This window comes from Heptranchias perlo, chromosome 41 (assembly GCF_035084215.1).
Source record: "Heptranchias perlo isolate sHepPer1 chromosome 41, sHepPer1.hap1, whole genome shotgun sequence".
Taxonomy (NCBI): Eukaryota; Metazoa; Chordata; class Chondrichthyes; order Hexanchiformes; family Hexanchidae; genus Heptranchias; species Heptranchias perlo.
This window is the reverse complement of record NC_090365.1, coordinates 12,871,880-12,898,014: the sequence shown is the minus strand read 5'-3', so window position 1 is coordinate 12,898,014 and position 26,135 is coordinate 12,871,880. Positions and strand designations below refer to the sequence as shown.

The 26,135-nt window shown below is 40.6% G+C and overlaps 1 protein-coding gene across 2 annotated transcripts in view; it reads right to left on the bottom strand.

The window, feature by feature from the left end:
• LOC137306065 (mitogen-activated protein kinase-binding protein 1-like) overlaps positions 1-26,135 on the bottom strand; it is a 93,583-nt gene that overhangs the window by 62,189 nt on the left and 5,259 nt on the right. For both annotated transcript variants that reach the window (XM_067975124.1, XM_067975125.1), the window contains exons 2-5: positions 11,903-11,994; positions 5,301-5,363; positions 3,057-3,114; positions 209-379 (exon numbers count right to left, since the gene is read on the bottom strand). In XM_067975124.1, the coding sequence (XP_067831225.1) occupies positions 209-379; positions 3,057-3,114; positions 5,301-5,363; positions 11,903-11,994 (384 nt within the window). The remainder of the gene's footprint in view (positions 1-208; positions 380-3,056; positions 3,115-5,300; positions 5,364-11,902; positions 11,995-26,135) is intronic.

Sequence of the window (26,135 nt, the reverse complement as noted above, 5' to 3'; positions counted from 1 at the left end):
GAACTGTATTTGGAATTCGCCTGGAGGTTGAGGGCCCATTCAGTGCTTGTTCACTCGTCACATGTGCTTTTTCCCTGGACTTGAAACCTTAGCATGTGTACTTCTGACATACTCTTTGTATCCAGGTTTGGCTACATCTTGGCACAAGATACAAGAGCCAAAAATGCTTTACTGCCTATTTTCAATGCCATATCCCATATGTTCTTACCTTCCACTCCCAGACATTCACAATCTTGTCATGCTGGTAGCCCACCGATACAATATACTTCATATTTGGAGAAAAAGATACACACGATACCCCATATTTGTGGCACTGTAATTCAGCTACTTGCATCTTTTCAGCCACATCCCAGACCCGCACAGCAGGCATGTGTCCACTCTACGTTTGAAAAAAAAATTACATGAGCACATTTATAAAGGATCAACTAAACAGTATTTATTTTAGCACTAACCTTTGGAAGTAGACGTTCCCTGACCCAAAATTGTACAATTTAATTTGGGTGGTGGGCTAGCAAGATCTCCATTCATTTATGGTTTCCATGTGAATATTTGTTACTCTTCCACCCCCCCATTAAGTTAAACCCAAACTGATCTAGAAACCTGAGCAAATAAAAACGTATTGTATTGATACTCAAGTCTATTCATATACAGCTCCAACTCATCTCTTCCCCAAAACTTTGCTTGTCTTTATGTTTCCACATGAATACATCATTTGCCCCTGCACCAGAACAACAACTTGCATTTATATAGTACCTTTAATGTAGTAAAATGACCCAAGTTGCTTCACAGGAGCTTTATCAATCAAAATTAGACTCTGAGCCACATTAGGAGGTATTAGGACAAGCGACCAAAAGCTTGGTCAAAGAGGTAAGGAGGAGAGGTAGAGAGGTTTAGGAAGGGAATTCCAGAGCTTGGGGCCTAGGCAGCTGAAGGCATGGACACCAACGACTGAGCTATATAGAGTCATAGAGTTATACAGATAAGAAAAAAAATCAGGGACGCGCAAGAGGCTAGAATTGGAGGAATTCAGAGGTCTGAGGGTTGCAGGGCTGAAGATGGTTACAGAGATAGGGAGGGGTGAGGCTATGGAGGGATTTGAAAATGAGGTTGAGAATTTTAAAATTGAGGCGTTGCAGGACCGGGAGCCAATGTAGGTCAATGAGCACTTGGGTGATGGGTGAACGGTAGTTGGTGCGAACATCCAGTGACAGGCAACAGATTTTTTTTAGAACTGCATTTTCCTCCAACTAGATACGGGAGGGGCAAGAAAAGAGGAAATGCTACTGAAGAAGTGTAGTGGGGGGAGTACTTCTGTTCAAATTCTGTTTTAGTGGTATTTCTAGAAAGGCTTCACAAGTAGCAGATTTGACCATTTTTGATTAAGAAACCAAAATGGCTGAAGACAAATGGTACAAGTTCGCCTTTGCACCTGACGGCATCGACTCCCTGCCTGCATATGATTCCAAGGGGACGATTATATCTCTGGTATCTCACTCAACTGACCAGTCGTCATGTCTGAGTCAAGACTTTCGGCAAAACCTACAGCAATTTTGGTGCAGCTAACTATAGAGCTTGCTTTACATATATTAAAAGAGCTCAAAGTTAATTAAATAATAAAATCTCTGTGCTCCATTCACATCAAACTTAAATTTCGCTCATACAAGAAAATTCTACTGTGGTGAAATTGATTCTTCATGTTATTGTTCGGTTCCTGATGGAAGTGCTGTACTTGATGACTAGAACACAATCTGCTGAAATGTAAAATCAGAGCTTCATGAAGCTGACAATTTAAGTTTGCAACTTATATTGGCTAAGTGTGACCAAAGTTGAGGCTCATCTTTGAAATAATCTATTGTCAGCTTGATGGTTTACTATTAATCCATCATCTGCATCTAACCATTCTGACATCTAGCATTGAGCTGGCTTCATTGGCTCAGTTCATAAATGAAGAGCTAGTGTCAAACTTGGCGAGTACAGAAATGTCAGAGTATAGCAAACTTGTCTCAGTGCAAATGGCTGCCAGAGGAGATACCCTTTCAGTCTGAATAGTGTACAGTTTGGATGTCACCAATTGTCTGTGTTCCTACAATAGTTTAAAACATTTTTTTTGGCCTTTAGCCAAAATCAAACACTTATTAACCATTTCCTGACTATTCTGCCTACTGAAAAATTCACAATGGCCTGTGAAATTCTGATTCTTTTGTTGAATTTCGATTAAATGCTCTTTAACCAATAAAGGTTAACACAGCCATCTCTTTACTATGGTTTTGTAATGTTTAGGAGTGGAGATCAAATCCTATCATTTTCAGATTCCAATTAAAAATGAGAGAGCATTTTAATAGCAATAAAACTGCTGGATCCTGACATGTTCCTTTCACACTTCCAGTCACAACACGAAAGATAAATTTGCCAAATTCACTAGGGCCAGCAGCTTGGAAATTCTCATATTGGGGAGAGCAGGTGGCACTAGCACCTTATGAAAGATTAGAATACAACAAAGCTCTGGCACCGCAGGTCAAAACTTTCTCAAAAGGACAGCATCTTAGATGACTTTTCCCAAAGGATGGCAGCAATTCCTAATTGTATATGGAGGCTGATGCTTCTCACATATTTAGATCTTAGAAAAGAAAAAGGCAGCTTCATTTGTGTTTAGTGTGAGATGGTGAATGGAAGATAATCATATATTAAAATTATATTAGGCAATGAAAGTTCTCACATTTCTTTTAAAAATTTACACGAGCAGCTTAGTTTGCTTCAATCTACTAAGCATAGAATGATCAGTGGGATATGGAACACAAACAGGATCTTACGAAAATGAACAGGATTTTCAGGCAAAATTGTATACAAATAAGTGGGCCGCATTTACATAAACTGATATATATTGGTACTTTAAGCTCATGTAGTTAAGTGAGGGTTACCGTACCAACGAACTGTAGTAAGTTTCTTCTGTTATGAACTATTTTGTCACATAATCGTCCAAGTATCCCAGAACACGAGACACAATCCAAATTCCATATTGCAAATTATGCATGGGGTCATTTTAAAAATGTACTCACCTCCCCAGTAACTAAGTATTTTCCATCTGGTGAGAATGCCAAAGCACTGACTGCTTTTCTAAATCAAGAAACAAGATTAGCTCAATAATTGACTTGAAGCACCATCATTAGCAAGCCAATGTTTCAAACAGAATTTCACTAATTCCAAGAAATTTTGAATAAGCAATCACCCACCCAAACTGATTCCTCTCATCTACTTGTCCAGAACATTTTGCCAACTTGCAAACACAGAAAATTTTAAATGGACACCAGTTCTTAGCCACATGGTTTCGTTTTTCAGTTGGCACTAGAATGCCAACATGCAAGGTCCTCCCAAAACCCCCCTCCCAGCAACTTACGAGTGCCAGGGAATGTTCCTTCAGTCACTACCAGCAGCCACCTGCCATGCCCCAGTTGCTGCTGTCCGCCAGCTTTGGGTGGCAACTGATCGGGGGCATGCAAATGAGGCCCAGGTGTTAAAATCACTCAGGCCTCACGTTGCAGAGGACAAGGGAATTCGTCCCAGCCCTCACCTGCCTGATTCCCCACCCCGAGTTAAAATCGGGGCTCAAGAATCCATGGGTAATTTGCACAGTATAACTTATTTCTTACTAATCAATTCCGCCAAAGAGTAATAACATTTAATCCCGTATAGTCTCAAAAGACAAAACTACACAACAATTGCAATAACGGCTGCAGCTGTGTTAAATTATATTGTTACAACAGGCCTATTTTGTTGCTGGGCAACCTCTAGAATTGGGAGAACAACCATCAGAGTGAGGTAGCACTTATATCTTTAAAATATCTTCGGGCTTTTGCTGAACTAGTCAGGCAATAACTAGAAGTGAGGTTACACCCAACCTGAAAAAAATGTACAATTTTTTTTAAGAAGTGAATAATGAAACAGATGAGAACTAAGCAATCATGGGTGGGCATCTCTAACCTGGGTAGTTAAATGAGACCAAACCAAAAAGGCTCAAATCCAATTTTTTTTCCTACTTTCTATGGCTTTAAAATTGGATCCTCAGGTTTGAGAATACTGTTTGATATACTTACCCAAACATATACTGCAAAACATTTTGAAATATTTTTTCAATTCTAAGTAACCAACACAATCTCAAACATTAATATAAAGGCCATTATTTTCCCCCTTAAGTGTGTAAATATACCATGTGGTACGATATTGAACCACACAAGTTCAAACTTTTGGCTTGTGCTGAGTTAATCAATCCCAGTTGGAATGTTATAATTGGCAGTAGTACTCCTAGGTTGGGGGGTGGGGTTGGTCAGTGTTCTGGTACAGTGATTGCAATTCAGCGACCAATGCAAAGTATATATGTGGACATCAGGCGAGGATATGACCAAGCCTCTACATATGAATAGTTTCCCAATACTCAAATGTAGAATGACCACTTGGGCAAAGCGCCAATAGCACCATTGGGACAATACTCTACCAAGAGAGTCAGCAACTTCAGAGGGAGAAAAAATTGGAGGACAAAAAGTTAGAAGCCAGGGATAATTTGTTTTTTCTTTGACAGATAGGGCACAGAGTAAAGTAATATTATAACTTCCCCCTCTTTGGCAGCTACTGAAGAAATGAAAAGAATAGTGTAGTGGGAAGTACTGTATACAAAAGTACAAATTTAAATGATAACCTACTTTCCTGCATTGGAATTCTCTTACAATAATGCTAGGATTTGATATTTAAGATTTATGTGGGCTAAGAATTTTTGAACAAAAAAATTCAGGGAAACATGGCAATGCAGAGAGTGAAGCTGAGAATTTGGAGGACACTCAAGTTTCAGACACTAAGGTAAAACTTGAGTGATGCATGATGGAACAGAAACTGCATGACGTGTAGTTATCGAGATCACATGAAGCCTGTAATGACAAATTTAATTTCTTACTTTAATTATGGGTTGGAATTTTTATTGGGGGAAATCCCCATTACTGCATTGAATAGCAGATCCTTCCAGTAATAAAAATATAAATTGTGTGCTGCAGTTCAAAGCTGATAAAAATTGGGAGTCACAGAAAAATAGCACATTTGAAAATGAGCTGCCAAAGAGAACAATGTATTGAAGGGAAAATAAGCCTCAAGTGTTAGACAAAACTTTTTTTTTTTAAAAACTGTGGACATTCTTAACTTAAAGGACTTAAGCAGCACATTGTGCTCCAAACTGATGTTGCCTTTTTGTGTTAACACTATTGGATTGCCCCACAATAGATTTAATGACTTAGCTGTTATACTTAGTTCTCCCTTACCTGGAAGCATTGAGGATGTGAGTCTGCTTATTCTTCTTTGGGTTGCAGAGCACCACCACACACCTTTTAAACAGAAAAACAAATTAGAGCTTAATTTCTTTTGTTAGCCAAAATACCAAATGAATCAAATTACAGTATTGCAACTAATGCACCATCAAAAACTGACTACAAAATTTTGTGATGTGCACAATGGCTAGTCATTTACAGAAGACTTACTTGAATGTTTAAATATTCCTAGTTTCAGCAAAGTTAATATCAAAAGCAAAACACACACAATGTTATATTGTACAATATTATTCTTACAGAAGTACCCAAGCAGTGAAGCATTTCCTAATCACACACTAATCCTTTGATATTTCTTGCTCATTTACTCAGTGCACCGGCTCCTTTTTTTTTTTAAGAAAAGGAGTCCTGGATTGCTGAGAATTGACTTTTCTCCTGGAAAAAAAAGCGCTAGCAACTGAGGAGACTGCACCCTTGCTCAACTATTAATACTGACAATTGGTTCTCCAGTGATGTTGCTCACAAACAGTCATATATTTTAACAATTAAGAGTGTGGCCTTAAAAAAGGGCAAACTGTTCTTCTACAGAACAGTGCATCATCCATGAACAAAAAAAAGGGAGAGCGGAGATATTAAATATAATAAAAATAATACACACCCCTACAATTCTTGAGTGTTAAACTGATTTATTAGGTTTGAGAGGGAGAAGCGAGAGTCACAAACCAAGGCTTTAAATTTAAGTACGGCAAACTTTGGCGAGATGAGAAATAAATTCACCACAGTAAACTGGGCTGTGCCGTTAATGGGTACACCTACAAACAGTGAGAAGTATTCAACAACAACTTGCATGTATATAGAGTCTTTAACGTAGTAAAACACTTCACAGGAGCTTTATCAAACAAGATCTGACACCAAGCTACATAAGGAGATATTAGGAGAGTTTGGTCAAAGAAGTAGGTTTTAAGGTGTGCCTTAAAAGGAAAGAGGGGTAGAGAGACGCAGGGAGTGAATTCCAGAGCTTAGGGCCTAGGCAGCTGAAGGCACACCCGTCAATAGTGGAGTGATTAAAATCGGGGCTGCGCAAGAGGCAAGATTTGGAGAAGTGCAGAGATCTCGGAGGGTTGTAGGGCTGGAGATTCTAGAGATAGGGAGGGGCGAGGGCATGGAGGGATTTGAGAATTTTAAAATCAAGGCGTTCCCGGTCCGGAAGCCAATATAGGTAAGCACAGGGTCAAAGAGGTTTTTGGTACACTACATACCCCTAAAAAGGCAACAGTTACACTTGTGCAGTTAAGCAATCATGGTTAACAAACGAGGTAAGAGACAGTATCAAGATAAAGGGAGAGGCTTACACAAGTGCAAGGAAAAACAGAAATCCAGCAGACAAAGAGCTACAATAAGAGGTGCAAAAAAAATGGAGTATGAAAAAAATAACTTGCAAGGGATATCAAAGCCAGCAGTAAAAGTTTTTATAAATATATTGAGAAAGAGTGGTAAGATGAAATTTGTGCCCAATAAAGGCAGAAGCAGACAATAATGTAATAAACAATAATAAATGGCAGACTTAGTCAATAAATACTTAGCATCCATTTTCATGGTAGAGGAAGAGGACAAAATACCAGCGACACAACAGAACCTAAAAAGTCCATAGAAGGAACTCATTGGATGTAATAGAAGAAAATGGTAATGGAAAAAATAATGGGACTTAAGATAGACAAATTTCCAGGACCCGATGGTTTCCGCCCTAAGATATTAAAAGAAATAGGTGGGGAAATTGTAGATGCATTAGTCATAATTTTTCAAAGCTTTCTCTAGACTAGGGAATTGTGTCTCTAGATTGGTAAATTGTGCAAATGTCACTCCATTATTTAACAAAGAAGGGTGCGAGAAACCAGGAACTACAGACCTGTCAGTTTAACGTTGGTTGTGGGGAAGTTACTGGAATCTATCAGGAACAGAGTGACTGAGCAGTTGAAGAAGTATCAGTTGATCAAAGAGAGTCAGCATGGATTTGTGAAATGTAGGTCATGTTTGACTAATTTAGTCAATTTTTTTTTTGAGGAGGTTACTAGCATAGTGGACAGGGAGTGCATGTGGATGTTGTATATACGGACTTCCAGAAGGCATTTGATAAGGTTCCGCACAAGAGATGATCAGCAAAAGCGCACGGAATTGAAAGTAACCTTGTGAATTGAGTTGGGAGGTTGGAGACAGAGATGCTCATGGAACATACCCCAATAAGTTAACGCATTCAGAAGGGAAGTGGAGAGAAAAAAAACAGTAGTCAAAAAATGTACAATGATTATGCAAAATTGATACTCAAAAAAAAATTTAAGAGGACAAACCACTATATAATTCACATGAGTAATGATTACATTGTTAGAATTGAGGTGTGGCTTAGTTACACATATCAAGCAGAGACTTTTCACACCATTACTACACTTTGGGGGTTAAGTACCTCTTGGTCACACCCAATGTCTGGATTCAGTGTGCTCCATGTACACATCTAAATCAAAGTGAGCTTCCTCATGGTTACCTGTGTTTATCTAGTTGTTATGGCATTCAGCTCTAGCTAGATAGACCTCACTTACATTAGAATGCTTCCATCAAATTCAAACCACATCAATGCAGTATGCCATTTAATAAAACCAGCACTCAAAATTCATTTCTGAACAGATTATACAACTTCCAGAATGAATTTGGATGGAAAACAATGATAGGTAGGAGATTTCAAGGCACTACTCAATCAAGTAGTTTTGGCAATTAGATCACTGGAATGTCAAGATTAAACATCACAGACACTGAATAAATATCAGATTTAGATTTTAAAGATGATTCAATGATCTTTAATTTTTGCAGTTTTCTGACTTTTACAAGAAAAGCTCTTTTGCCTCTCCTGAATTTTAAAAAGCTGCAAACTAAAATCCTTCTGCAAATCTTCAATTTAGTTACTAATACTTTGGCAAAGTACAGCACTTTTCTGAAACACTGGACCATGCATTCACTCATTTCAAATTGTTGGCATCATCTTCCCAGTTGAGGTAGAATGAAAACATTTTGTCAACATGTTTCAACACATGGATATTTAAAGCCAACGGCAAATCATTGCACTGGCCAGATGAAACAAGAACAAGTCATGTAAACCTTTAACTTATTTATTTTCCAGCCCATTAAAACTACATTTTTCCCTTTCTTGGCATTAGACTACAATTTTCTACATTAATCCCTTTCTAATCAATTTTCCCCCTCTCTGGCCTTGACAGATGCACTTCATTAGTGCATGTTCATTTAGATGGAATTAGCACTGGAGAAGTATTTCAGCAACAAAGTTCAGAAACAGGATTATACCTTATAGGTGGTCAATTATGCTGCACAGCTTACATTGATGCAAAGCAGTTTCAGATTTTAAAAACGGGAGCGTAGAGGGGCGAGAGTCTGCAGTACATTGCAAAGCCAGGTTTAAATATTAACGTAGAGTCGACAGCCTTGGCCAAGGAATCTTCAATAATCCTTTAGGTCTCATCATACCAGTTAAAATGTCAGTGAGCAGAGTTTCATTATCCCTGGGCAAAAGCAACATATGGGAGTAGATAGTATAACGTAGGTTTGTTGGCTCTTTGCAGGTACGGGTTACAGACAATATGTGTAATATAACTGCCCTCCAGCCCTCATTATTCTCAGCATATTGTCAACTGGGTATTTTACCTGCTCCTATGTATTTTTAGTTTTAACATTCACTAGAATGTTATAGCATTATGATAAGGACCATCATGTATTTTGATAGAGGGGTATTTCAACAATGGTTAAATTAAATTTAAGACAGTACAGCTTGGTAATAATTAAGCTCAGCATTAATCACTGTATTAACCTATTCCACAGCATCGACTGTTGTGCGGACTTGCTACAGTCCGCATTTGAAGCTAAGTTTCAGTTCAGGTGCAGCTGATGAAAGCTAAAGTCCCTGGAGGGTGGGTTCAGGGTGTAGTTTATATGTGCATCAATGCAATATTTTGAAAGTGTTTATTTTGGAATCTGGGTTCCAGTGGGTTGACCTATTCCAGATACTATTCTAAGGTCGGCATAATTTACATTCATGCTGAAGCTACTTTAAAAAGGTACTGCGCTCATGTGCTCCCATTCACCTTTGCAGTCTGAAGATGTGCAGGGGGAAGAAAAAAAAAAAATCAAGGAGTGCTTTGCTGAAGGTCAATCATCTACTTATGCCATCTGATTCTGGCATCGTACAGATATATCTGGGGCACTAGTGTGTGTGTATTGCCAATTGTTCTCCAAAAGCAGAATCCAAATTGGATTAATTCCAATACAAGATCTATTTTGCACAATATTAATCTTCCACAGTAAGAACACTGCTGTAGCGTAGCCACAACATGTTTTAATCTTTCAGTAGGGAACACAAACCTCAAATTTAGGACAAGATGTTAACTGAAATTGAATTCTGCACTACTATGGCAACTTCAATAGTATTTACTTGAACACAAGTCCTGTAAGGAGACAATGTCTAATTTTAGAAATCTAAATCAATATGACACAAAGGAAACAGACACTGTTCTACAGTTTCACCTAACACACCAGTCAGGGGACAGGTTGGTCAGCTATTTGCAATTTGATAAATGTTTCCAAAAGTTCAGAATTGTACTATATATTAAAATACAGAAAAGGGCTTGCAGACAGATTTTATTTTTCTAATAAGCATTCCCACACTTCAATAGTCTCTGGGAAACCATCTCTAATACAGTAGAGAATTTTACCACATGTGCATTGCTGTTTATCACACTAAATGTTCTTTTTAACAAAGCAGTGGTTCCACAGATGTAATTGGACGGTCACTTCACATAGCTGCAAATCAGTTTTGGGTTCACACCCTTGGACAACAGCAGCCTCTTATCAGTGACCATTCTATATATGCAAGTTTAGGTTGCAATTGTTAACTAGCTATTTAAGTGTGGGCCACAGCCAAGTCCAGCCTAGCCTCCCTGGACAGCTATGGGAAGCAGAACCCCCTTCTAAACCCTTCCCCTCCACAAGTCCAGGGACATTGAAGGCACTTGGTTCCATTACTACAGATAAGATCAACTAAATCAGCATGTATCAATATGAAACCTGGAAGCTTCTTGGCTCTGTATACCTCAGTATTAAACTGTGCACTTTCTAACTGAGCCATCCGGATAGCTCCCTAAAGCGCTTTATTACAAGATGCTATCATGTGAATCAATTAACTATCTGCAATGGAAAGGTTGTAATTTTTTGTGTGTGCAAGGGATTGGGTGGTGGGGGGGCAGGGGAAGCAGCCAGGTTTTCACCACCTTTCAAATCTCATAAGAATATAAGAAATAGGAGGTGTAGGACATATGGCCCTTTGAGCCTGCTCCGTCATTCAGTGAGATCATGGCTGATCTTCGACCTCAACTCCACTTTCCCACCTGATCCCCACAATCCCTCGATTCCCTTAGTGTCCAAAAATCTATCGATCTAAGGCTTGAATATACTCAACGACTGAGCATCCACAGCCCTCTAGGATAGAGAAGTCCACAGATTCACACCCCTCTAAGTGAAGAAATTTCTCCTTATCTCAGTCCTAAATGGCTGACCTCTTATCCCGAGGCTATGTCCCCTAGTTCTAGACTTTCCAGCCAGGGGAAACATCCTCTCAGCATCTACTCTGTCAAGCCCTCCTAGAATCTTATATGTTTCAATAAGATCACCTCTCACTCTTCTAAACTCCAGAGAGTATAGGCCCATTCTACTCGATCTCTCCTCATAAGACAACCCTCTCATCCCAGGAATCAATCTAGTGAACCTTCGTTGCACTGCCTCCTTAGGCTATGCATTGTCAAAAGAGCTTTCCCTACCTCTAATTCTTATAACTAGCTATTAAAAAGGTACACTAGTTCAGCTTGAGGTAACAAATTCAGATATCCATTTCCTCCTTGTGTGGAAGCATCCATCCCCCACTTATATGGCTGGGATCAAGAATTCAAAACACCCATGCAAAACTATTCCATAATCCTCCTTTGTGGCATATGTTAGGCAGGTATCTGTAGGAGAAAAATTCACTTAAAGCAGCACCCATGAGCTAGAAGACATTTTCTTAAATTTTTGAAATTGTGTAGATGGTGGTATTTTGTATAATTTATTTAAATGTTTAAAAATAGTCAAGCTAGCTACTTTAAAACAAGCACAGCTTTCTATACTAACCATAGCTACACAATGTTCTGTGAAGCAGTGGTTGCTGGTGTGTGGGAACCCCTGCAAATATCAATCCAGTGTTGCAACTTCTAAAAGACAGTGTCAGCTACCCAACGGAAATCTGTAACATCATTTGAGAATGTTCCTTTTATACAGCAACAGAAATAGCACCCTAGCAATGACAAATGCAGAAAAGTAAAGTTAACAGACAGAAATCTGATGACCTTGCAGACCTCAGGTTGAACAGCTATGCAGTGGAGTACCAGTTTAAAATGGCTGATGTTTGGGGCACAGCCACATGGATCTCATTAAAACCAGCTAGGTCAACCTTTCATCATATGGATTTCTATGCATTAATCCCACAATACCTGAGGCTGCCTTACGTCACTTACCCTGCTGGATATGCCACTAGTCCTGTGGTTAAGTCACAGGCTAAACTACTGCTGCTGGAAGCTGTAATTCCAAGGACTTTTTCTAGAGTAATCTGAAGAGGAGAAAAACAATACAGCGGTTATTAAATGGCACTCGAGGAGTCAGCTAAAACCTTGTAAAAAAAATTAAAGCACTAAAGAAAAATCAGAAAGCTACAAGATGTATTGTATTGATACTCAAGTCTATTCATATACACATCTCTTCCTCAAAACTTTGCTTATTGTCTTTACTTTCCCACTTACAAAAAGTGACCACATTTTTATTTGTTTCCACATGAATACAGTATTTACCCCTGCACCAGAACAACAACTTGCATTTATATAGTGCCTTTAACACAGTGAAACATCCCAAAGCGCTTCACAGGAGCATTATCAAAAAATTTGACACCGAGCCACATAAGGAGATTTTAGGACAGGTGACCAAAAGCTTGGTCAAAAAGGTAGGTTTTGAGAGGAGAGAGAGGTAGAGAGGTTTCGGGAGGGAATTCCAGAGCTTGGGGCCTAGGCAGCTGAAGGCACAGCCACCAATGGTGGAGTGATGAAAATCAGGGATGCAGAAGAGGCCAGAATTGGAGGAGTGCAGAGATCTCGGAGGGTTGTAGGGCTGGAAGAGGTTACAGAGATGGGGCCATGGAGGAATTTGAACACAAGGATGAGAATTTTTTTAAAAATCAAGGCCTTGCCGGACCAGGAGCCAATGTAGGTCGGCGAGCACAGGGGTAATGGGTGAATGGGACTTGGGTGCAAGTTAGGATAGGGCAGCAGTTTTGAATGAGCTATGGACGGTGGGAGGCCGGCCAGGTGAGAATTGAAACAGTTGAATCTGGAGGTAACAAAAAGGCACGGATGAGGGTTTCAGCAGTAGATGAGCTGAGGCAGGGGCAGACATTAGGTACAGGCAAACTGACTAAAATCTATAGTAATTGCACCATGTTAAGCCGGACATGATTTCTGTGAGTGAAGTTTAACCTCGTGTACTGTGACAGGAAACCACCATTATGTTAAATCTTTAAATGCTTCATTTTTGTCACTACCTGTACACTGAAGTACAATATGCTCCTATTATGACTAACATCCTGATATCTAGGAGTTCAGTCAGGCTAGTGTTCGTTGCCAAATGAATTAGACAATATTTAAAACAACATATAAAAAGCCGGGGTGGGGGGGCAGTGGTGGAGAGAGAGATGAGGAGAATTTTTTTTAAACTCGGCGAGTTATGATCTGGAATGCATTGATTGAAAGGGTGGTGGAAGCAGGTTCAATAATAAAAACTTTCAAAAGGGAACTGGATCTCTACTAAAAGGAACATTTTGCAGGGATAGGTGGAAAGAGCAGGGGAGTGGGACTGTTTTCAGAGAGCCTGCACAGGCATGATGGCCTGAATGGCCTCCTTCTTGCTGTATGATTCTATAAGACAGTGGAAATTCAGGAGGCACAAAGAGGTCTATTATCTTGAGGTATTTCAAAATATTGCAGTTCCACCCACTTCCTGTGAAGCATATTCAGTTAAGAATTTATTTTAGGTCTGGATAAGCATTGAATAATGAAAGAGTATTATGCTAGTCGATGAATTGGTGACTAGGGGGCATACATTTAGGACTAGGATCAAAAGCATACACAGGGAGGTTAGAAGATATATTTTCCAATTCAATAGGGTCATTAGAATACATTACCACAGGTGGCTATTGAAGCCGAGCCAATCATGGCATTTAAGAGGTAATTAAATAAACACTCGAAGAATTAGAATGGTCACATGCACATGACTTTCTTCTGTGCTGAAATTTCAATATTCTTCCATCTCATTATCAAACTGACTTGAGCTTTTGCTTTTACTGCCTACCCAGAAGGCCATTCCAGCAATTGGTCACTTTTCTGTCAACAAGCCATAGACTTTATAATATGAAGAATCCTTCGATATAGATATATACTGATCTTTCTCCAAAATGTGTGCACGATTCAAGCATCAATTCCTGAAACATTTCTTTTTACATTAGACTTCTAACTTGACATACTCAGCCATTATATTTTTCTAGCTCACCTATTCCCGTGCCTTTTTTAAAAAATTGTTTTCCTGCCTGGCCCAAGAATTTATCTGAATAAAAGGACTCTCCTTTCGGATGATGATAGTTGCTGAAGCATATTAGCATAAAGCATAAGCAAGAAGTTTGGTCCCATTCCAATTCATTACACAAGTTTGAATGTGCTCCCATCATCAATTTTCTAAACATATCATGCAAGAATTGGCAATGTGCTCAGCTCACTGCTAGTACACAAAGCCACTATTTGAAGTTAGCCTCTTGCTGCCTTGACTTAATGTACAATTTTAGTAGCCATTTGTCTTATTTCCAGAAGGAATCAACAGTATTTCTAATCCAAATTAGCAGTCACAATTACTGTAAACCTTAAGGACTAATTGCCATAAGCATAAGTGAGTTAATTTGAACAAGTAAAAGTCATTCAGAGCCTGCTTTGTTATAGGCATTTGGTTTAGTCACATTTTTTGAATTTTTAAATAAATATAGAAAGATTGCATCAGGTCCAGCAGTGGAATACTGAAGGCAAAAACCACACCTGTAGATGCAACTTGTATCCTGTATGTTTATATTCAGAATGGTGCTTTTCATCAGTACAAGTGTCACTTGAGGCACTTGTGCAGAAACAAAATGTTCACTGAGCAACCACTCACTTGGAACCAACGTGTATAATGAAAAAAAAGTTGCTACTCAGCACAACGACAGCAAACCTGTACATGATCTTTTAAAGTATCATAGTAGGTACAGCACAGGAGGCAGCATTTCAGCCCATTGTGCCTGTGCCGGTTCTTTGAAAGAGCTATCCAATTAGTCCCATTCCCCTGCTCTTTCCCCATAGCCCTGTAATTTTTTTTCCCGTCAAGTTGCACCATTTCTTGGTATTGGTGGCACAGCTGCTAAGAGTATTGGTTAGCACAAACAAAATGGCAGCCTGATACAGTAATTCATACTGACAAAATTGGAATGCAATTCTAAGTGGGAAGAGGAGAAAGGTATCATGCATGCTAATCAACAAGCATGCCCATGTGCCCATGGTTTATTGACCATATCTAAGACATCCACTACTATTTGTATAAAAAGATATAGTGTGTAAGATCCTTCAGCAAAAGAAGAAAGGTTACTGATAGGTCTTCCTCACCACAGAAAGGAGTGGGGAGGTCCACTGGAGAAAATCCTGCTCAATTAATTTGATAGCAGACTATCTAAATATGTGCTAATCTCAGAGCAAAATTCCACACCCCATGAATCTGACTGGACACAACTACACGACACACAATATGGAATCAATTACATCATGAGCACAGGGACTCAAAACAGGCACTGTGGACTCTCCAAGCAAGCTTTTACATCGAGGATTTTTTAGGATCTTGCTAGTTTGATATGTAAAAGTAAAGCTAAAACTTTCAAATTTTAAGTTTTACTTCATTTCAAAAGGTAAACAATGAAGTATTTCTAGGGTATCCAAATTCCTTCAATTCCATTCCATTTTTTCTGATGAAAAAAAAAACAAAAAAAAGTTTCCCTAGTCCAGGTGTCAGAGACTAACTTCACCAAAACTAGACTTTCAGAGAACACACACAAAAGACAATTATGGATGAAACAAAAACAGAAAATGCTGGAAACATACAGGAGGTCAGCATCTGTGGAGAGAACAGACAAGTTAACGTTTCAGGTGTAGCCCCTTCTTCTAAACATTTCTGAAGAAAGCTCCATGCCTGAAGCATTAATTTGTTGGTTCTCCCTGCAGATGCTGACTGATCTGATGTGTGTTTCCAGCATTTCCTACTTTTGTTTCAGATTACCAGCTGAACAGTCTTTTGCTATTTTACAATTATGGATGACTCCTTCCAGCTAAGAACAAAGCTAAAATTTATATATCCAAATGCTTTTCAGCTACAAGCATCAACTGCTTTAGCATTCCAAGAGAAGCAAGAAGTTTCTAAGGAGCATTTTGCCAAAGTATTTCATTGCTAAATACTTAGTAGCAAACATCTATTGTTCACTAATAAGCAGATAATTTCCTTCCCTGTAACCTTTTTATTGGCACAATGAAAGTTAGTCAGCATGTTTCAATAGCTGAAAAGAGCAAAGGCACTAATATTTCGGGTGTCGAGCCTTACTCAGAACTTCCACCAACTTTGTGTTTCCATCATTTTATGAATTGCTCAATAAAACATTCCCATTTATCACATGACACAAACATACATTAAAAAACCTCAGTAACCATAATGGTCACTGGTAATTACAAGATACAAATCAATTATAAAGCACCCAATAGAAAACCTCTTTTTTAAAAAAAGTAATTGCCTACATTAGTTTGGACACCAAGCCTTAAATTTCCCTGAATTAGGATGTCATTTGATTTCCTCAAAAGTGGGTTATAGTCTCAGCCAGCATTTATTCCCAGAAATTTGATAACAGCTCTCAAAAATGAAATATTGCAGATTGACCACTCACCTACCCTTAGAGAATGGCCCAACTAAATCCTCATGGTCACAAAAGTAGCTCACTTATTGACATGCAGAAATTCAGTGTGCATCCAAATTAAGAAAAATAGCACCATTATATTAAAAATGTTCTTCATATTAAAACACGAGCATAAAAATTATACAGAATGTTATAATACAAATTATATACATTCAGAACATTACAGTGGGCTATTATTCACAATACATTGAAGGACCAGTAGTTTTTTTCCTCCCAACCCAAGGTGCAATATCCTAAGCTGATTTTCTCCATAACCTTCTTGGCTTCGCTGATAGCCTGCTTGTGTCAGAGTTAAAGGCTGTAGGTTCAAATCCTATGTCTAGGGCATCCGCTATTATTTGGACCAAGACATTCTGTGTGAGATCCTCCACCAAAAAGGAAAAAAGATTACTGACTGGGTCCTAGGTCATTCTCACCACACATGGAGGGAGTGCTGCTTTGTTGGAGGTATTATTTTACAGATAGGATGGTAAACCAAGGCCTGTTTGCCTGTTCAGAGGGATATTAAAGATACTATGATGCTATTTGAAGAAGCTCCCCCAGTCCCTGGTCAACATTGTTCCCTCAACCAACACCACTAAAAGCAGATTAAACACCCATGTATCTCAATACTCTTTGCGGGATATTGCTGTGCTTAAAATGAGCGCCATATTTTCCTACATAATTACCTACAGATCAAAGCAACTATATATTTTTTTATTATTCGTTCATGGGATGTGGGCGTCGCTGGCAAGGCCAGCATTTTTTGCCCATCCCTGCAGTCCGTGTGGTGAAGGTTCTCCCACAGTGCTGTTAGGAAGAGAGTTCCAGGATTTTGACCCAGCGACGACGAACGGCGATACATTTCCAAGTCAGGATGGTGTGTGACTTGGAGGGGAACGTGCAGGTGGTGTTGTTCCCGTGTGCCTACTGCCCTTGTCCTTCTAGGTGGTAGAGGTCGCAGGTTTGGGAGGTGCTGTCAAAGAAGCCTTGGCGAATTGCTGCAGTGCATCCTGTGAATGGTACACACTGCAGCCAAGGTGCGCCAGTGGTGAAGGGAGTGAATGTTCAGGGTGGTAGATGGGGTGCCAATCAAGCGGGCTGCTTTGTCCTGGATGGTGTCGAGCTTCTTGAGTGTTGTTGGAGCTGCACTCATCCAGGCAAGTGGAGAGTATTCCATCACACTCCTGACTTGTGCCTTGTAGATGGTGGAAAGTCTTTGGGGAGTCAGGAGTTGAGTCACTCACTGCAGAATACCCAGCCTCTGACCTGTTCTTGTAGCCACAGTAGCTGGTGGCTGGTCCAGTTAAGCTTCTGGTCAATGGTGACCCCCCAGGATGGTGATGGTGGGGGATTTGGTGATGGTAATGCCGTTGAATGTCATGGGGAGGTGGTTAGATTCTCTTGTTGAAAATGGTCATTGCCTGGCACGAATGTTACTTGCCCCTTATCAGCCCAAGCCTAGATGTTATCCAGGTCTTGCTGCATGCGGGCACGGACTGCTTCATTATCTGAGGGGTTGCGAATGGAACTGAACACTGTGCAATCATCAGCGAACATCCCCATTTCTGACCTTATGATGGAGGGAAGGTCATTGATGAAGCAGCTGAAGATGGTTGGGCCTAGGACACTGCCCTGAGGAACTCCTGCAGCAATGTCCTGGGGCTGAGATGGTTGGCCTCCAACAACCACTACCATCTTCCTTTGTACTAGGTACGACTCCAGCCACTGGAGAGTTTTCCCCCAATTCCCATTGACTTCAATTTTACTCGGGCTCCTTGGTGCCACACTCGGTCAAATGCAGTCACTCTCAGCTCACCTTTCATATATGAAACACAATCATATAAATGCAACTTTTTTTTTTCCATGCTGCGATTCAGAACATATATCAGAATTCTCCATCCTCTCCCCAGCTTCCTGAAAGCACCACTTCCAGCTGAGGTAGGGTATAACAGGCATCTTCTAAAGCCTCACCCAAGTGACCATTTTTCATACATGAGTCTGTAGTATTTGGAGGCTAATTGTACATGGGAGCAAGGAAATAAAATAAATACAACCAAGCTCAATCACATCTTAACCAGATGTTCTCACACTGCACTTTTCAGGAGGATGTCTGATTTACCCTGGTCACTAACTCAGACAGAGGTCAATTGTAGAGCCCCTGCTGCTGCCCCGATTGAAATCAGCTAACTCAGCACAGACCAGGAACTAAACCTGGGACCTTCATGGTTCAGTATCACAACAGATTAGCCACAAAGCTATTGGGGTTTAGGAGTAAACTGCAAATTATTTCCTTGAATAGAATTCAGCTCGCCTTTAGGAATGCAATATTATTTTTAAACTGTTACAAAAAATGATTAGTAACATATCCAGGTATCAGGATTGAGAAACAGCTACAAAGCAGAAAGAGGATAGGAGTTAAGAAAAGTTTCTCAGACTGGCGAAGAGTGGGAAATGGTGTCCTGCTGGGATCCGTGCTGGGACCACTGTTGTTCATCATGTATGTAAATAATCTGGACTCAAATCGGAGATTTGAAATTTACAGATGATACCAAATTTGGTGGGCGGAGGGGCATAGCTAATAATGTAGAGAATTACACCAAAATACAGGAGGACAAACAAGCTTGCAGAGTGGGCAGATAAATGACAAATGAAATTCAATATAGCAAAGTGTGAGGTGGTTCATTTTGGGAGGAGGAACAAGGAGGCCATTATTCCTTAATCAGGGGGGTAATGTTAAATTTATATATATGGTCAGATCACACTGGCAGTACTACGTGCAGTTCCGGTCTCCATACCACAAGAGGATATTGAAGCACTGGAGACCGTGCAGAAAATATTGAATTTCATTTGTCATTTATCTTCCCACTCTGCAAGCCTGTTTGTTCTCCTCTATTTTGGTGTAATCCTCTTATTATTAGCTATACTACCACCCACCGCCACCCACCCCACCACCAAATTTGGTATCATCTGTCAAGGATGTAAGCAGAATTGAGAGGATACAACTATCAGGAAAGATTGAGCAGGCTGGGGCTCTTTTCTCTGCAAAAAACTGAGGGGACCTAATTGAGACCTTTAAAATTATGGCGGGGTTCAATAGGGTGGATGTGGAGAAACTATTTCCACTTGTGGACAAGTCCAGAACAAGTCCAGACATAAATATAAGACAGCCATTAACAGATCAAAGAATTTAAGAAGGATTTCTTCAGAGTAGGGAGAATGTGGAACTCACTGCCACATGGAGTGGTTGAAGCAGAGAGCACTGATGCATTTACCCGGGGTGGGGGGGCCTCTCTGCATTCATGAAGGAGAAGGGACTAGAGGGATGCAGAGGACAATGTGGGAAGAGGTAATTAGAGTGGGAGGAGGCTTGTGTAGAGTATAAACAACAGCATAGGCCAGATAGGCTAAATGGCCCATTTCTGTGCTGTAGATTCTATGTAATACTATGCAAAAGAAACAACAAGACTCAGTTCTCAAGCCTCCAATTTTATACACTACAGAATCACTAGATCTTCATCAGAGCCTTTTTTTGCAATCCTTTTGAACTTGAACTAAGGTCATAACAGCTTTTAAGAAAACATCATCATGGCTGGCCATATGCCAATCATTTCATTGCATGATCACATTGTATTCAAACTTGCCAATATGTACCAGCCATCAGTTCATAAGCTGTTTTTATGTGCTATCTAGTGTCTACTGGGAGGATGTTCCCCCATCCCCCTTTGCATTACCCCTCCCCTCCTTAAGAAATGTTCATTGCTTGAGTAGCAGCAGCTTTCCAATCCCTGATTCAATTGGCTTGTATTCAATGGTAAACCAAAGAGTGTGTGTTGGGAATCTGCAACTGTGATGTGTGGGTCAGGCAGAAAACAGGAGAGACAGGGCATCGCAGCAGAGTCTGATCCCACACATCACCAGCAAGGATCACTAAATAGTAGCAGGAATCTCCAAGACCCATTCAACTGTCTCTTCTGCTGCCCTAGCTGAGATCAGCTAACAAATCAGCAGGGATCCTCTTTGCCTGTAGAGCTCAGTATCACAGAATGCATTTACCTACCGAGTCTTGGTAACCAAAATGTTGGTTTGCTGCAGTGCACCCCAGTGATCTCAGGTCACTTTGGTCTGTGGCTCCCATGTGGTAACTTAGCTGTTAAATACGGGAAAAAGAGATGGTGGATCCTGTCGGTTGGTTCCCCGAGCAGACTATTAAAGTCATTTGGCAGAACACTTCATCGCCAGAGCTGTCAAACAAGCACCAAGACGTAGTTTGGCTGGTGATGAGAAGGGTCCTTCCAGTCAGATGCTTCAGGCACTCCCGGAGTCTCAGTGCCACCGCACGCCGTCCCCGAGGAGGCTGCGGTGGGGACGAGACCGTCACCCATCTCCTTCTGGAATGTGCCTTTGCAAAGAAGGTCTGGCGAGAGATGAAGTGGTATCTGTCCAGGTTCATCCCGAGCAGTTCCGTAACACAGGACTCTGTGCTCTACGGGCTGTTCCCGGGGACGCACACCGAGACAGACATCAACTGCTGCTGGAAGACCATCAACTCGGTGAAAGACGCCCTTTGGTCTGCCCGAAACTTGCTGGTCTTCCAGTGCAAGAAGCTGTCCTCGACCAAGTGTTGTAGACTGGCACATTCCAAGGTCCAGGACTACGTGCTCAGGGGCGCACTGAAGCTGGGTGCGGCCACGCAAAAGCTCTGTGGGGAAAGGCTACTGTTTAGAGCCCTCCCGCCATTGTATACCAAGGGGCTGCAATCAGGGAAAAATTCCTCAGGCAGAATGTAAAATACAAATTTATGTAATGTACCTGTAATCAATAAGCTGTATTGATTGTAATGCAATGAGGTACCCTAGAGTGTCATGAACTGTAATTATGTACGGTGTAACTGTATTGTTGGAATTATATTTGAACTGTACTGTATGTATCTTGCAAATTGTATAATCTGTATGGTGTTAGTTTGAAATGTGTTATGACAACGATATTGTTTGTATTGTTGAAAATTTTACGAATAAAGTATATTTTTGAAAAAACATTCTTCACAAAAGAAATCTCTTGTAAAGTGCGCAAAGTTCTGGATTCATGTTAGTGAAAATATGAAAGCATATAAGCATTGGTTGGGGGTCGGTGCTGACAAGAAAAAAATGAAACTTGCTTGAGGAAAAGTTTGCAGTACAGTGGAAGCCAGCAGAATTTGGTTAATACATGGAATGAGGGTTATTCAGTGCAAACGGAACATTTGAGTCACCTGCAAAATCTGATCTGAATTAAAATATGCTCATGTATGCAGTCTGTCTGAGCTATTAAAAAAAGGCACAAAACCTGTGGCACAATTTACAATATTACCCTCACTAAACCATTTGTTTAGCGCTGAGAACTTAAATCACATGTACATTAAAAAATTAGCATCAGCATATTATATCAGAATGTTAGGATGCAAGCTCACTCATGACCACAATTCCCACATAGTAAGTAGGCAAATGGAATTTAGAAGCTGCATCACTGAAAGAAGGAAAAAAGGAAGAAAAACTACACGGGGGTCATCTACAATATTCTCACTATACTCCCTGCTAACTGGTTACAGAAAAGCTATTGAGGGACTTTGGGGCCTTCCTTGAGTTCACAATAACCTAGAAGACAAAAAGAACAAATCTGAAATCGTTTTTTTAAAAAAAATGATACAGGGCTGATTTAGCCATTGACCTTGCATCACACAGCACAAGTGTATGCAAAATGCTATACTAAGTTAGAACTGCAAATACATATTACAGCAAGTTAAACTTTTTGTTGCATATATGGAGAGACAATGCCACACATACTTTCTAAATCACAATAATAAGGATATTTAGCTGTTTGAACAAAAGCTGGAGAACAAAAACATCACTTTCAAGCTGCATTGATCTAACAATTTGTGCACTCCACTGCTAAACACAGATCAACCATCAAATCCACATTCTACACAAGAAACACTATGACTCAGGAGGAATAAATCCTCAGTTTTACTGTATGTAATTATGGACAGTGGAGAGCAGTGAATTTCCTTTACTGGAGCCAAGATCCAGTCAAGGGGCAGAGATGATGCAATTTATTGATAAACTTTCAATGTAATATTTACAGCATAATTTTTTTTAAAAATAGACATCAACAACAGACAGTTTGACATCATTGGTGCCTTCTTGAAATAACAGGGCGCAACACAGAACCTGACAGCATGGAGTGTTATTTTTAAATTACATAAAAATTTATCAATATGACATTAGTGGGTTATTTATACCAAAGTCACTTGCCACAATTAGATCCAGTCACAAATTTACTTAAATGCTCCAGAATTCAATCTTCATCTGTTGTGGGGTTATATACTGTAATCAATTAATGATGGCATTAAAAGAGATTTGTAGTCAAATGTTGCTTCTTGCGTGAAGATAAAACTAAAGTATCAGCTTGGCTCAGTTGATGGCTCTCTTGCTTTGGAATCAGAAGTTTGTGGTTTCAAGCCCCATGCTACATCTTCAACATATAGGGCTCAATTTTAAAACGGAGCCAGGAAGGAGGCGGGGGGGGGTCAAATTGAGGTTGGGAAACCCATTACGAGTTTCCCGGATGTCCTTACTATTTTGACGCAAGGACATCTTTTATTCTCCGGACCCACAAGCTGTGCCTTTCTAGGCACCCCGGGAATCCCGCCCCCCCCAGGGTTGAAATCGGGAATTGGAGAAAAACGGAGGCCTGAAGCCGCCTTGAAAGGTTTTACGGCCCAACCCGCCTCCTGGGAGTGCGTTGGTCGCCCGCCCCAGTAAAAAACAGAAATAGGGGGTGGGTCTGAAATGGTGGCAATTTTCAATACCCCCCCCCCCGCCCCACCACCACCTCCAACTCACCCGTTTTTTACTTTGAAAATTGATCCCATAATCTAAGCTGACACTTCAGTGCAGTACTGAGGCTGCATTGTAAGAGGAGCTGTCTTTTGGATGAGACATTAAACCAGGGCTTCATCGGCCCTATTTGTTAAAGATCCCAAGGCAGTATTCAAAGAGGAGCAAATTTTTCCAGAGGAACATTCCTTCCTCAACCACCACCACCAGAAACAGATTAACTGGGCACTCATTTTCTACTGATGACCGTACCATGCAAAAATGAGGTACCCTGTTTACCTATACAACAGTGACTGCACTTGAAAAGCAATTATTTTTATATACATTTGTTCTCAGGACGTAGGCGATGTTTGCAAGACCGCATTTATTGCCCATCCCTAGTTGCCCTTAGAAGCTGGTGATAGACCTTCTCCTTGAACCACTGCAGTCCATGTGGTGATGGCGCTCGGTAGGGAATTTCAGGAAATTGATCCAGCAACAATAAGGGATTGATAATATATGTCCATGTCAGACTAGTGTGTGCCTTGGAAGGAAACTTGGAGGTCATGGCGTTCCCATGGCATTGCTGTTTTCGTCCTTCTCTGTGATAAAGGTCACAGGGGAGGGAAATAACCTTGGCAAGTTGCTCCGGTGTAACATGTAGATTGTACTTACCGCAACTACAGTGCACCAGTGGTGGAAGGGGTATAAATAACGACCAGTGGCAGGGACATAAATCAAGAGAACTGCTCTATCTTGGATAGTGTTGGGCTTCTTTTGTTATGACTGTTCCCATCCAGGCAAGTGGGGAGTTTTGCATCACACTGTTGACTTGAGCCTTGTAGACAATCAGGAGGTGAGCAAGTCATTGCAGCGTTTCCAGCCTCTACCCTGCTCTTCTAGCCAGAGTGTTAATATCTGGCTGGTCCAGTTAAGTTTCTTGTCAATGGTGATCCTCAAGATATTGATGGTGGGGTGCAGCAATGATGGCACCAAAGTGATATGGCTAGGTTTTCTCTTGTTCAAGATGGTCATTACTTGACACTTGTGGTGTGATTGTTACATGCCACTTGTCAGCCCAAGCATGGGTGTTATCAAGGTCCGGCTGAAGGCTGGCATTGCCTGCTTTATTCATTCTGAAGGACTTTGCAGTGTCCAGAGATTGTGAGAAGGCACTATATAAATGCACGTTAATTCTTTTCATATTAATTGTAGGTTCCTGCATTAGTCTATTAAATGACAAGCGTATCTTCTCCCTTCAATAATTTAGGGCTAAACTACAATGCCCTGAAGACAGGAAATCTGCTCCAATACCCTTGCCAATACACTCTGTAACTAACCACAAGGAGACATGCAAGAGTGCCCTAAAGTGACTCACTCAGTTAACCATTTCATCTCTGCAAGATATTCACTATGTGACCAGTCACAGAAGACAACCCATAGCGTACTACTCCACGAAGAAAAAATACCAAGCCACAGGATCTCCCGTTTGTTGAGTATGGACTCTAATTGTTGCTTACTTACTATCTAGAGTCACAGCTCAGGAATGAGCATTTGATTATCCCTAATGGCTTATAGATAAATCTACTTGCTCAGTGCGCTACTGAACTACACAAACCAGAAGGTCCCTGGGGTACAGAGCACACAGACTATAGGGTGCCAAGTTCAATCCCAAGCAAGTTAAGCAGATTGCTCTCAGTTCATGCAATGGATGAAGCACTACATTTGGCCTCTGTGGAGTTGGGCTAGAAAGTATGTATGGATGGAAGAAAAAGAAACAAGGCTATTGATTTGCTATTCCGTGATTCCCTGCTGGAAAGTGTGCATGTGTGGACAGTAGGCAAGCACAGGATTGGACTTGGCTGCGATGCCCTCGTCAGTTGAGCAGCCCGTTCACAAACATGAGTTAGTTTCACATGAGGAATGGACACTTGGATAAAATACCGAAGAACAGACAATTATCAAGAGACTGTACCTCACCAAATGTCACCAATTTCAGGTCAGAGGGGGAAAAAACTGTTCTATTGCCCCTCATAACATTAACAGAGCAGTCTCAAGGTTCTTGAAAAATAAGGCACCAGTCTCAGGTCCATAACATGCCAGAAACTACAATTACACTACCATAAAAAGGGTCAACTCCCTTTTACATGGATTATACAGAGAATAAAATAATTAGGGGTGAGTTCTGTAACAGTAACACTTTTAAGATTTTTGGATACAACCCCCAAAAGCATTTTAAGTTTAGAATCAGTTACTTTTTCCGACATATCCCCAGCAGAGCTCAGATCTTCCATTACTGCTGCCAAGTTTACCATTCAGCTCCAAATCATGCAATCTGAGGCTGTTTTGAAAGAAGTCATGGTATTGTAAGTAAAAACAAACATTCAGGTTTTTGCTGAAAAACCTCTCCCACTCAAGTTCCTCTGCTGCATAAATGCTCACCTCTTCCCTTCCTTCATACTCTAGCACTGTTAAAACATTATAATGAAGACCATATGTTCTTTTCACTGAAAGTTCATTCTGATTCACATCTCAACACCTGAATCTAGTTACCAAATGGTCCATAGCACAATGTTTCAGCGCACTATCTTCATTGATGGGAAGTAGCACAACCTATTTCCGCCACCTCCTCCAGACCTATGTTCCATCCCCGACCCAAGCGTTCCATTCCTCTGAGGGCGCACAGCATCAAACAGAGGCTGGCTGGCTGCTCCTCCACCACCGACGGAGAGAAAAATGGAATCAAAGTGATTTGCCATCTGCTGACCGTGGACATTCCTGCCAATGAGCAGTGAAAGAGAGGTCATATGTCCATCTTAGTGTGCAAGGAATACTATATTG